The sequence below is a fragment of the Notolepis coatsorum genome, assembly GCF_963971535.1.
Source record: "Notolepis coatsorum genome assembly, chromosome: 1".
In the NCBI taxonomy this organism is placed as follows: domain Eukaryota; kingdom Metazoa; phylum Chordata; class Actinopteri; order Aulopiformes; family Paralepididae; genus Notolepis; species Notolepis coatsorum.
In genome coordinates, this window is record NC_140165.1 from 167,293,513 (window position 1) to 167,306,481 (window position 12,969).

Here is a 12,969-nt window from a genome sequence, read left to right on the forward strand (position 1 = left end):
CCAAGGGGATCAATAAAGTATCTAATAGCTCTCATCAGTTGACAAACGTTAAAATAGACAGACAAAATGGACACAATAAAAGAGTAAAACGAGTAAAACACTGGTGGACACACAATAAAATCAGTACTTAAGTTAAAAAGTTTTAAAAGGTAGCAGCAGTAAAATAGATCAATAAATTAAGGTAATTGCACATTGTCCAATGGAGGGGGGGATTCATGAGCCGCTGCCCTCGCCTGAGGCGTTAAACAGTCTGTTGGCTGAGGGGACAAAGATGAGTTGCTCATGGGACGAGGTTGCACTCCGTGCAACCAAAGTTTTGTGAGCAGAAGCGCGTACATGCACGCGTGTGCACACAGGAATGCGCTGCACTCGACTGATGCGCCAACTCGCAGTACCCACCTGGCTACTTTGCATATCAATAGCGCCGCTCGTCAGGTGTTACATTCCATTCGTAAAGGCAATTAGGCACTGTTTTTAGTCTGTCCTTATGCGAGGGAACATTTATGCGCGGGAGCACACGCACGCGCCTGGGAGCGCGCGTGCACGTGGCGTCATTAGTGTGCGTGCAACCAGTGTTGATATGAGCATTGCAACACTGCCTCTACCGCTCAGTCCGTGAGCGCAGCGAGATGAGCTGCTCCGCTGTCCTGCCAGGGTGTGATTGAGAGGGTGGCTGTCGTTCTTCATGATGTCCTGCATCTTACTCCTAGCCCCTACTAAGTCCAAGCTCCTACCCAGCACTGAGCCAGCCGCCAGGGGGAGTTATTCTCTCCAACAGAAAACATTGCTCCTGAACTGCCTGAAATGTATGGAAGCAAATCATAGCTACGTCTTTGTTTGTAGTGCAGCCTTTTCTCCCTGTTCTGCCCCATGTCACCATGTAACACATTGGTCCTTGACTTGTGTGGGTCTCCATTTTTCAAGATGGCAGCTTGCTTGTAAGCATTATTTTTCCACAAACTGTTCAATAAAATATCTTTCTGACCATTTTAGGTGATAAATGGGATGTGCAATTGCTGGATTTTAATTCATATTTGATCTGCAATATCTAGTTTGACAGTTTGATCTTCATTCTCTGCATTTAAAGTTACAGAAACAGCCTGTCAAGAACAGGACCGAGACAGAGGGTTATGCTGCTAGAATGCATAATCTTTTTTCAGCAAAAAAAAATTAAAACTTAAAAAACATGTTTTTGGGACCTCAGACTCATTAATTTGTTGAAAAAAAGCATGATATGGCCTCTTTACCACATCTCTCTCTGTCTGCGTCTCTCTCCCTGTGTCTCTCCGTCTCTAGTGGTAGAGGAGCTCCTATCAGAGGCCAGGCATCCTCAGGGATGGTCGTCACGGTAACAGATCTGGTGGACATTGAGGAGAGCATCTGGTCGCCGCGTTTTGGCCTGAAGGGGAAGATCGACGTGACGGCGAGGGTTAAATTCCAGAGGCAAGGCACCGGCAGACAGACTGAGCAGAGAATTCTCCCCCTGGAGCTTAAGACTGGAAAAGAATCTAACTCTATAGAACATCGCAGCCAGGTACATATACATACACACATGTATACACATATATATATATATATATATATATATATATATATATATATAGTTACGCACCCCAGTAAGGGGACGCAACACAAGGCCGCAGACATGGTAGGTGAGGGTGTAGTGACACAACCATGAAACAGTTTGCCAAAATAATAATATTTATTGACAAACACAGCAACACAGAACAAGGACTACCAGTGGCATCAATTCAAATACACAAAAGGAAAAGAAAACCCACCCCCCCTTTTACAGGCGCCAAATGCCCAAAAGTACAGGTGGGTGGTGCTCACTCTAAGCTGGTGTCTAACATCGGGTCAACAAAACGTTAATACACAAGAAAGACAATCACCATAGGCTGGGTGAACAGGAAACAAATGTACAAATACAGGTTAGGGTTTAGACAGAAATGTACACAAACTATAAAGACTCCTAAACACAATACAATGAACCAGAGCTTCAGGTACCAGTTCTACACCATTTCTAATGCCCAAAAGGCCACAGCTCTACACAAGATACAACATGAAAGACAGTTTCTACTATAAAGATTAACACAAAAGATATTTCCTATACTAACAATAATGAACCAGAGCTTTCACCAGCTCTACCAAAAGGCACCAAAAGCCAGAGCTCTACCACCAAAAGACAGAGAGATAGTTACCACAACAATGCATCAGAGCTAACTGACACTACACACAGACTGGGATATATGGAGGGGTGTAGAGTTTGATTGCAGATTAGCAACAGCTGCTGCTGGACTGGAGTGAGATGCTGATTGCAACCAGCTGGTGCTGGAACTGGGAGGGAGAACACATGAGAAACAGATATGGAGACACAGGAGGGAGACGGAGGCCATGTCCCCACGTATCTGGATCTTTTGCCAAACGCACATTTTATTCCACGATTGGGCCTTTCATCCACACGTAAAGGGTGTTTTCAGGAACATAAACAGAGATTTTCTTAAACGCATTTTAAAGTGAAGATTTTCCAAAATATCCGTTCAGTGGATCTGTGTAGCCACTGTAAACGCATAGTCTAGATAAACGATGATGCCACAGCTCACTACGCATGCTCAGACTGTTGTTCTATCTATGGCAATACAATAGGCACCCGTAGCCTTGAAGCGCACAGAGGTAATAAGATGGACAGCGCCTGCGGTGCTGAAATGACAGACAGAAATAGCATGTAGTTTCTTCCCCCTCGAATGTATATATTTTCTCTTATTGATCTCTGCCTCTTAAGCAGTACTGTATATATGTATATCTTGTATATCATTCATAAATGTCTAGATGTAACAGCTACTGTATACTCCAGTGCCGACAGATCCGGCCATCAGACGCTGCTTGCGTGTAATAGGCAGGCATGCGTTCTTCATGGGACGGGGGTGCACTACGTGCAAGCCCAGATAAGTACTCGCTATTTGCATATCAATAGCGCCGGTCGTCAGGTGTGTTAAATACGTTCTCGGATACATTCACACCTAACTTGTTGTGAATGACGTGTTACATTCCATTCGTAGAGGCAATTAGGCACTGTCTGTAGTCTGTGCTCAAGCGAGGGGACATTAAATGCGCATTCGCGGGAGCGCGCGCACGCGCCGCCATTAGGTGCGTGCAATCCCAGTTGATTTCAATAACGCACCACTGGTAATAGGGATGTATCTGTTATTTAGTTAATACTGGACATTTTCGTTTACATAAGTAGATTTTTCGTTTTTGTTTATTTATTAAGTTAATATAAACCGTGTCTCGAAAGTTTTTGAGGTTGTTTATTTAAGGGCGCGTTCACACCTACCCTGTTTGGTCCACTTTAAGTGGACCATGGTCCCTTTAGATCGATAGTCCGTTTGGTTTGTACAGGTATGAACGCAAACCGAACTATAATGAGGACCAAACAACCGAACCATGGTCCTCTTGAAAAGTTGGGACTCGGTTCGTTTCAAAGTGGACCATGGTTAGTTTGCTGTTGGTGTGAACGCAAAACGAACTTTATATAGTATCTAATCTAGAGCAAATGACTGAAATGAGTGACAGGTGCCTAGTGGCGGCGGTCGCGCGACCCAACTTGACAGCGCCAAGTGACAGCTTGCGCGCGACCCAACTCAAATGAATGACAGGCGCGCGGACAGTCTCTCTCGTCCTCTCTCTCTCTCTCCTCTCTCTCTCTCTCTGCCTCTCTCTCTTCCTCTCTCTGTCTCTCTAGACTGGCGCCGCGCGCGGACAGTCTCTCTCGTCCTCTCTCTCTCTGCCTCTCTCTCTCTCTTCCTCTCTCTGTCTCTCTAGACTGGCGCCGCGCGCGGACAGTCTCTCTCGTCCTCTCGCTCTCTATCTCTACTCTCTAGTCGACTTGCGCCACGCTCGTAATGACAGTATCTCTCTGCTTTATCACAAGAGACGCTGTCGGCAACTGTTATGTTTGTGAGTGCTAGTCCAATAGATGAACGACTTGGCGACAGCATGTCCTTTGTTTACAAATTAGATCCGCAGGCGGTTAGGTGGCCGAGCGGAGATTGCGTTCGTCACCAACCCCGGAGCTGTGAGCTGGATTCGAACAGGCGAATCCAGCTCACAGCTCCGGGGTTGTCACCAGCTTGGCTGGCCGTCTGCACTAATACAATTGGCTGTATTAGAGGGTGGGAGAAGCTGGCGGGGTGGGTCCGGGTCGTTGTAAACAGCGACTCCTACAGTTCGGTCGGGGCGCCTGCTAAGCGCGGATAGGACTTGAGGGGGATAGTGTGGTCCTCCCACACGCTACGCCCTCTCGATGAGAATCCGCGCTGCCAGGTGAAAAGAAGCGGTGATTGGCTGGACGTGTGTCGGAGGAAGCACGTGGTAGCCTCCACTCTCCCAGATGATCTGACTGTGGGGGGTAAGTGCGCAGCGACCAGGAAGGGACTGGGAATTGGCATAAGACTAACATTGGGATGGGAGAAAATCGGAGGAAAATGGAGAAAAAAAAAAAAAAAAAATAATTAGATCCGCACCAAACAGGGTAGTGTGAACGCAGACCAAATCAAACAATGTATCATTTTCACATTTGGTCCACCAGAAAGTCCGGACTATCCACGGAAAGTCCGGACTATCCCTGGACTTTCAGATGTGAACACACCCTAAAAGCCAAGTTGCAATGTAGTTAATAGACTCGCGACAGAAGAGAGTCTGCACCTGATGCTCTCTGATGTTGCGGATAGTTGAGGATGTTGGCATCACGCGTGAACAGTACAATGCAATTAATGAATGTCTTGTTGTAATTAGTATTTATATATAGTTTGTGATAAGGACTCGCCGTATTTAGTTTTAGAATCCGGAGATTGTGATCTCAACATTGACATTGTATCTCTCCGTCGCCCAGTGCGCAGGAGTAAAGCATTGAATCGTGACATATCTAGATTGGTTGTTTCCTCTGGACTGCATAATCCTCCGCTATATCTATCTATTTATCATCTATGTATGTCAATATAGCCAATTGAAATGCTAGGAATGGTAAAGTGGGCTGGGTGAACCAATGGACAATTCCTATAGTTTCTCAGTCGCCCTGACCGCTCGTACCACCATGGTATTTGGGATATCGCTTATCGCCACCTACTGGCCCGCATGCTTGTTGGAGCAATTTATATGCGTTTATGTGTTTGTGTCTGGATAGAGTTTTTTTTTAACACTGTCGTGTGGACGAGGATTTTATTTTAAACAGAGCCTGAGAATATCCGTTTGGCAAAAGATCCAGATATGTGGGGACATGGCCGGAGACAACAACAACCAAAACATGCCTATATACATATCACAGATAACATACATAACTCCCCATATATATATATATATATATATTAGGACACTGTCCGTAACATATATATAGATATATACACACAGACTGTAAGAGTCTAACTTTGTAGAACACCACAGCCAGGTACATATATACACACACACACACACACACACACACATATATATTTATATATATACACAGACTGGTAGAGTCTATATACACAGACTGGTAGAGTCTAACTCTACAACATTGGTTAATAAACTACCCCACTCAGGGCATTTTGGGGTAGAACACATAGTAGCCTACTACAAAAACCTAGGGGTCCGCAAAGACGACTTCAAACTTGAAATGGTAACAACAGATGAGGTACTCAAAAAACTGAGCGCCCTCCAACCTAACAAGGCCACTGGCCATGACAATATCCCCTCCAAATTTCTCAGACTCGGCAGCCGCCGTCACCCCAGTCATCACACACACAATAAACCTCTCCATAAAACAGGGACACGTCCCCCAAAGACTTCAAAATTGCAAGAGTGACCCCCCTGCACAAAAAGGCAGCTAATTAGACCCATGCAACTACCGCCCTGTTTCTATTCTTACCTCCATCTCGAAAGTCATGGAAAACATTTTCTATGAACGGGTCGAAAAGTACCTTGCGGAAAAGAATCTAATCGAATTCCAATCTGGCTTCAGAACATCCCACTCCACTGACAGATGCCTTCTCTATTTGAACGACCACATCAAACAAGAGGTGGACACGGGCAAATACTGCGGCATGGTCATGCTGGACCTACAATCACTCCATTCTGATTGACAAGCTAAAAGCAATAGGTAAACGGTACTCTATCCCCCCCCTCCCAGTGAGCTGTGGTGTTCCACAAGGAAGCATACTAGGACCGTTACTGTTCCTAATTTATGCAAATGACATGTCGTCAGCTTGTGACTGCAACTTGTTCTTGTTTGAAGGACGACTCAGCCCTGCTGGTCTCTGACGAGAACAAGTTACAGGTTGAAAAAAACCCTCAGCTCAGAACTCAGCAGAATCTGCACCTGGCTCGCTGATAATTAACGATCATTACACCTGGGCAAAACTGAGTCCATTCTCTTCGGTTCAAATAACAAACTCAGCAAGACCGACTGCTTCTCAGTTAAAGTGGAAATATGGAAAGGAAAGATGAAATTACATACATGGAAGTTCCATCCTAGAGGCAAATCTTTCGTGTGACAAAATGGCATCCAATGTAATCAAAAGTCAACCAACGAACTAGATTCTTGTACCGGATCTCCTCTCTGGTAAACAAGAATACCCTGAAGACTGGCAGCACTCATTCAAGGGTACTACGACTATGCTTGCACCTCATGGTACCAAAGCACCTCAAAGGCGCTAAAAACAAGATTACAAACATCACAAAACAAACTAGTCAGACTACTGCTTGACCTTACTCCTAAAACCCACCTCACCCCTGTCCACTTTTACTACCTAGGATGGCTTAGAGTAGACGACAGAGTACAGCAACTTGCAATGGGGCTGGTCTACAAGATACACTACACCACTCAGGTACCCATGTACATGTCGAAATACTTCCCAAAGGTTAGTGAATACCACGCCCACAACACCAGAGAGAGTTCCACAAATCATGTTAAACCCAGATTCGGCACAAACATTGGACTAAACACTTTTCGCAATTATGCCACAACAATGTGGAACGCCCTACTCACAACCGTAATTATTTTTTAATCCCTACCCACATTCAAAACCGCTCTCAAAGAGCACCTACGGGAGGCTGCAATTCGAAACTGGCCACCGTAAATGTCCAACCCCCCCACCCACCCACCCCTAATGGACCGTCTCCTCCCCACCGTATGTAGAGATTTTCTCCCACCCACCCCCTCCTAATGTACAGTCTCCTCCCCATCATATGTATATATTTTCTGTCAGGATCTCTGGGTAACAGTACTGTATTTTTGCATGTCGTATATGTCACAAATGTAACAGTTACCTGTATGTCATGTATGTCCCTATGTCATAAATGTCTATATGAATTGAAAATGGGGGACCCTGATGTAAACTAGACAAACGTCTTTCTCTGGTCTGCATCCCCTTAACAATTGTGTGTATTGAGCCGTACTGTATTGTACCCATTCTCCAATCTGTTAAATAAAGTTTTCATTCATTCATTCATAGAACACTGTAGCCAGGTACAGATATATATATATACATATCTGGTAGAGTCTAACTCTATAGAACACCACAGGTATATATATAAATGTACGTTTGTTAACTAGCAGCTACTCTAGGGTGACCATATTTTGATTTCCAAAAAAGAGGACATGCTGGCCCCAGCCTCGAGATACATAATGATACTCAAAGTTTGCTCAAATATGCCTTATTGTTATACTATATTTAACTCATTCAGTGCCAGCGTGTATCCCCATCCCTGCTGTCAATGGGCCATGCTTTAAAAGATAGGCATTTTCACTGTGCATCACAATGTTTGCAGAGCTATATCTATATTCTATATTATTATTAAAGACGGAGCGGTGGGCTTCAAAATAAAAGTTTTGGGAAATAAATTTCTCAAAAAAATTCTCTAACCGGTCGCAATAATATCGCTTATCGCGATATTTTCGGGGGCAATTAATCGCCCAGCAAAATGTGTTATCGTGGCAGGCCTACTCATTTGACTCATGACAAATTTTTTCATGTATACGTTTGCGTGTTATCCCGTGGTGAATATTGTATAGTTTCAGAGTGATCCGGGCTAATTCCTGGAAGCTGATTTATGGAGCGCTATGTGCATTTTGCAAAAGGCGTTCGTGTTGCTCGCCTGGATACGACACTATTTCCAATCAAAGGTATATAATAGGTATCGTGTTTCATGAAGGCATCAAAGGGGGGGGGGGGGGGGGGGTCATTTTTTGTGATACTCTGATTGTCAGCAACGGCATACGTTTTGGAGTATGTGACATATGATCGTTGCGATCGATGTGAAATCATTGTAGGATCAAAGTAGGATTTGATGTCATATAGTCCTTACCTTTGCTAGGAGGTATTCCTAAATTAATATTCCAATTGTCTGATCGCGATTTCCAGTATTGATGTCCATAGGGTCTATGCATCAAGTGTACTGGACGTGTTCCAAGTGGCTCGAATGAAGCCTTTCACTTGCCCAGGTACCATTTCTCCGCCCCGACCATATAAAATGTAAAACACAGTGTGAAATAAGGTTGCAAAGGGTAGGCGATACTGCCACCTAGCAGGATTTGGCCGGCATTGCAATCTCGAGGTCTCAGAATAATAAATAAAAGAAAAAACGATAAACGATCAAAAACCTGAGTACCGTACTTTTCGGACTATAAGCCGCGGCTTTTTCCCCCATTTTTCGACCCTGCAGCTTATAACGGTGCGGCTTATATGTGACTCGACGTGACCAAACCCGAAAATGTTAAAATCAAAATATTGCTTTTTTGACTGCATTGAAATGTTATTTATCTGTTCCCTTATTTGCTAAACTTAATACAACTTGTAAATGAGTTAATTCTTGTTATTTGTCCGACAGTATTGTGTCCCAATGGTAATTACATATGGTAATTAAACATTAAAACACTTGCGGCTTATAGTCCAGTGCGGCTTATATATGTACACATCATTCAATTTAGCTGCTGCGGCTTATAGTCAGGTGCGGCTTATAGTGCGAAAAGTACGGTATATTCAGGTTCTGGCGCTCAACGCATGGCGAGATAACCTGACTATAGTTGTGATTGGCGCTGAAAGTGTTAAAGTATGCTTCCTCTGGATAGAAAATTATTATTTATTAAGGCTGTCAAAGTTAACGCGATATTAACGCGTTAACTCCCGATTCTATTAATGCCACAAATTTGTTTAACTCAAGATTAAAAAAAAAAGAGAAAAAAATGTATACTAGACTTCACTCAGGTGTATTATTGATGCTCTCATTGATACTATGTTTGTTTCTGAAGTGTGTGAGATATAGAGAGAGAGGGGGGTGAGAGAGATGAGGAAGGGGCAAGAGAGAAAGAGAGCTGGGAGAGTGTGTGTGTGTGAGAGAGAGAGGGGGGGGGGTGTGATTAATCAGCCCTTGTGTGTGTGAATGTAACAAGTTCCTAATGTTTTCTTTCCCCTATTATTTCATGCACACTTTATTCATTGTTTTAAATTATTATTTTCTTTTAAGTTATTTTGTGCATCACTCTGTTTTGAATTTGATGCAAATTTGCAATGCATGATGGTCATCCTTTTGTGTTAAATGGCTGCATAAAGCAAGCATTTGTTGACTCGCATGTTGATAAGAGTATTAAAACTTGGAACTTGAAAAAGATCTGTTTAAGGAAAATGCGATTAATTTTAAATTAACTATGGACAATCATGCGATTAATCGAGTTAAATATTTTAATCGTTTGACAGCACTATTATTTATATAAAACAATAATATCTCTATAACCAAAGACACGCCAAACCAAAGTTACTCAACAATCAACATGTTTTATTATGCCTAAAATTATCTCTCCGACAAATCTCAATGGCACAAGAATAACTTAAAAATCTACCTGTAACAAAATAATAGCTCTCTTTTCAAGTCTTACTGGACAACAATAAATAAATAAAAATATGAAATGTTCTAAATAATAATCTAATTATTTTAAAAGTGCACTATGCCGTTTTGGATTTGTACATTTGCATAACTTTCCATTAGTGAACATGATATATTTATTACCTGTTTATTATATAAATCAAACTAAAAACATTTTGAGGCACCATGAACCAAATATAAGGCAACTAAACATTTTGGCAGTGTCGGAGTCTGGACATTTCTTTTTTCCAATCCATGCATCTGTAGCTGTTGTGATGTTTTACAGTATGAACTCTCACCTTGCACAGCTTTTTAAAATGTTTTTCTGTGTCCATGTGCGTTTTAATCTTAACAGGTCGGGTACCGCGTCGGGCCGTCATGCCCGTGCGCTGAACGCACGCAAGTCGCGGCACTTTGCGAGCGTCTAGCGGCTCGGGTTGCATTTTTTGCCTATACTATTCGAAAGATCCATTTGTTCGAATGCCACCTCACTCGACCAATTCCGTGCCTCTGTTCTCGAGTTACATGACGATATGTCAGGCGAGGACATGTCCGGGAAAAAGAGGGCGTTTGGTCACCACCCTAAGCTCCTCTGTGTTCTTTGAAATGTGTATTTTTAAATATTTTGGATTGAATCTAATATCTAATATAGTATTGTACACACTAGGGATGGGCACGAGTAATGTTTTCCCAGATCGAGTACTCATGAATTACTCCAGTAGTGCTCGAGTAATTGTTTAGGGAAATACATTTTTAGAACGCTTACATTTCAAGTTTCAAGTTCAAGTTTCTTTAATAGTTGTCATACAGAAGTACAGAATACTTTTATACAAAATGCTTCTTACTGTTACGCTCCAGAGACTGTGCAAGACAAGATAAGTATGAAATAAAATAACATAGTATAGCATGTAAATTAGAAGTAAAAAATGAGGTCACAGTGTTCAGTATAGACATATGTACAATGTTCGATGCAGAATAGACGTAACTGAGTTACCATATAATATACAATATACTATGCAGTGTACTAATATACAATACTATATAGTGCAAGGCAGAAATGGGATGAGGTGCAATTTAGGTACAATTTACAGTAGGTGTACGAGTTGTAGTGCAAATCCTTTATCAATAAATATAAAGTGTGTTTGTGTGATCTAAAGTGTGGAGAGTGGGTGCTGCAGTGTGTTGTTTGTTTAAGTGGGTGTGCGTGCTGTGTGCATTTGATGGTTGTTGCATAGTGTTTATTGTTCGTTTAGAAGCCTGATGGCCTGGGGATAGAAGCTTCTTCTGAGTCTTTCTGTGCTCGCCTTAAGACTCCGGTATCGCTTGCCTGACCGCAGCAGTTCAAAGAGGCAGTTGTTCGGGTGGCTGGAGTCCTTGATGATTCTCTTCGCCTTCCCCCTGCACCGCTTGTTGTAAATGTTCTGGAGGGTGGGAAGCCCCCCTCCAATTGTGCGTTCGGCTGAACGTGTCACTCTTTGTAGTCTGCTACGGTCTTGTGCAGTGCTATTCCCAAACCAGGAGGTGATGTTGCCAGTCAGGATGCTCTCTATTGTACATGAGTAGAAGTTCCTAAGGATCTTCTGACTGACTTGGAACTTCCTTAGGCGCCTGAGGAAGTAGAGGCGTTGTCGTGCCTTCTTCACAACACTGTCAATGTGTGTGGTCCATGTCAAGTCCTCGGATATGTGGGCTCCGAGGTACTTGAAACTGTTCACTCTCTCAACCGGTGCCCCGTCGATGCTGAGGGGGCTGTAGTCCTTGACCTCCTGAAGTCCACAATCATCTCTTGTTTTGCTGACGTTCAGGGAGATGCAGTTCTCCTGACACCACTGTGACAGATTCTCTACCTCTTCCAGGTAGGCCCTCTCGTCGTTGGCAGAGATCAGGCCCACCACTACTGTGTCATCAGCAAATTTGATGATTGTGTTGTTGTTCCGCTGTGCCACGCAGTCATGTGTGTACAGGGAGTAGAGGAGGGGGCTCAGAACACAGCCCTGGGGGGCCCCTATGTTGAGCGTGATGGATGAGGAGGTGCAGTTGCCTGCTCTTACCACCTGTGGTCTACCCGTCAGGAAGTCCAAGACCCACTGGCAGAGGTCATAGTTCAAGCCCAGGTCCCTGAGCTTGGCTATGAGTTTGGAGGGGACTATGGTATTGAATGCTGAGCTGTAGTCGATGAACAGCATTCTCACATAGTTCCCCTGCCTCTTGTCCAGGTGTGATGCTGCTGTGTGCAGCACATGGGCTATGGCGTCCTCCGTGGACCTGTTGGGGCGATATGCAAATTGCAGGGGGTCCAGGTTGATGGGGAGGGAGGAACAGATGTAGCCCTTCACTAGCTTCTCAAAGCACTTCATGGCTATGGAGGTGAGGGCTACAGGGCGGTAGTCGTTGAGGCAAGCGGGCGTAGATTTTTTGGGTACAGGGATGATGGTGGACTTCTTCAGACAGGTGGGGATGACAGCCTGTTCCAAGGACAGGTTAAAGATGTCAGTGAATACCGGGGCCAGTTGGTCGGCACAGACTTTTAGGACGCGGCCGGGGATGCCGTCCGGTCCTGCTGCCTTCCTGATATTCACTTTTTTAAAGATCCGTCTCACCTCATGCTCTGTTACCCTGAACACTGAGTCTCCATCAGCAGACCCCCCCCCCCCCCCCCCCATTGCCGTGGTTTGTAGGCTGGTGTTGTTATTCACAGCCTCAAACCTCGCATAGAAGGAATTGAGATCATTTGCTAAGGAGATGTCACTGTTCAGTTTGAGGGAGGTGCCTTTGTAGTCTGTCATTGTTCTGAGGCCCTGCCACATACCTCTAGAGTCAGCCTGTTCAAACTGAAGTTCAACTTTATCCCTGTAACGCCGTTTTGCCTCTATTACTGCTCTCCTGACGTTGTATCTTGCCGTCTTGTGTTCTTCCATGTTGCCTGTCACCAGCCCGGTGTTGTATGCTGATGTGCGCACTTTCAGAGCCTCACGGACGGATTTATCTACCCAGGGCTTTTGATTTGGGTATATATATTTTTTTTTATTGGTCTTTTTCCCCCTCCATTTTCCTCCGATTTTCTCCCATCCCAAT

General features: G+C 43.9%; 1 protein-coding gene across 4 annotated transcripts in view; it reads left to right on the forward strand.

Moving 5' to 3' along the window:
- The window catches only part of dna2 (DNA replication helicase/nuclease 2), a 137,118-nt gene that overhangs the window by 82,977 nt on the left and 41,172 nt on the right, over positions 1 to 12,969 (forward strand). For all 4 annotated transcript variants that reach the window (XR_014620191.1, XM_084323615.1, XM_084323616.1 and 1 more), the window contains exon 9: positions 1,297 to 1,534. Coding sequence is in view for 3 of the 4 variants with exons in the window: in XM_084323615.1 (XP_084179741.1) it covers positions 1,297 to 1,534 (238 nt within the window). In the remaining variant the exon portion in view is untranslated. The remainder of the gene's footprint in view (positions 1 to 1,296; positions 1,535 to 12,969) is intronic.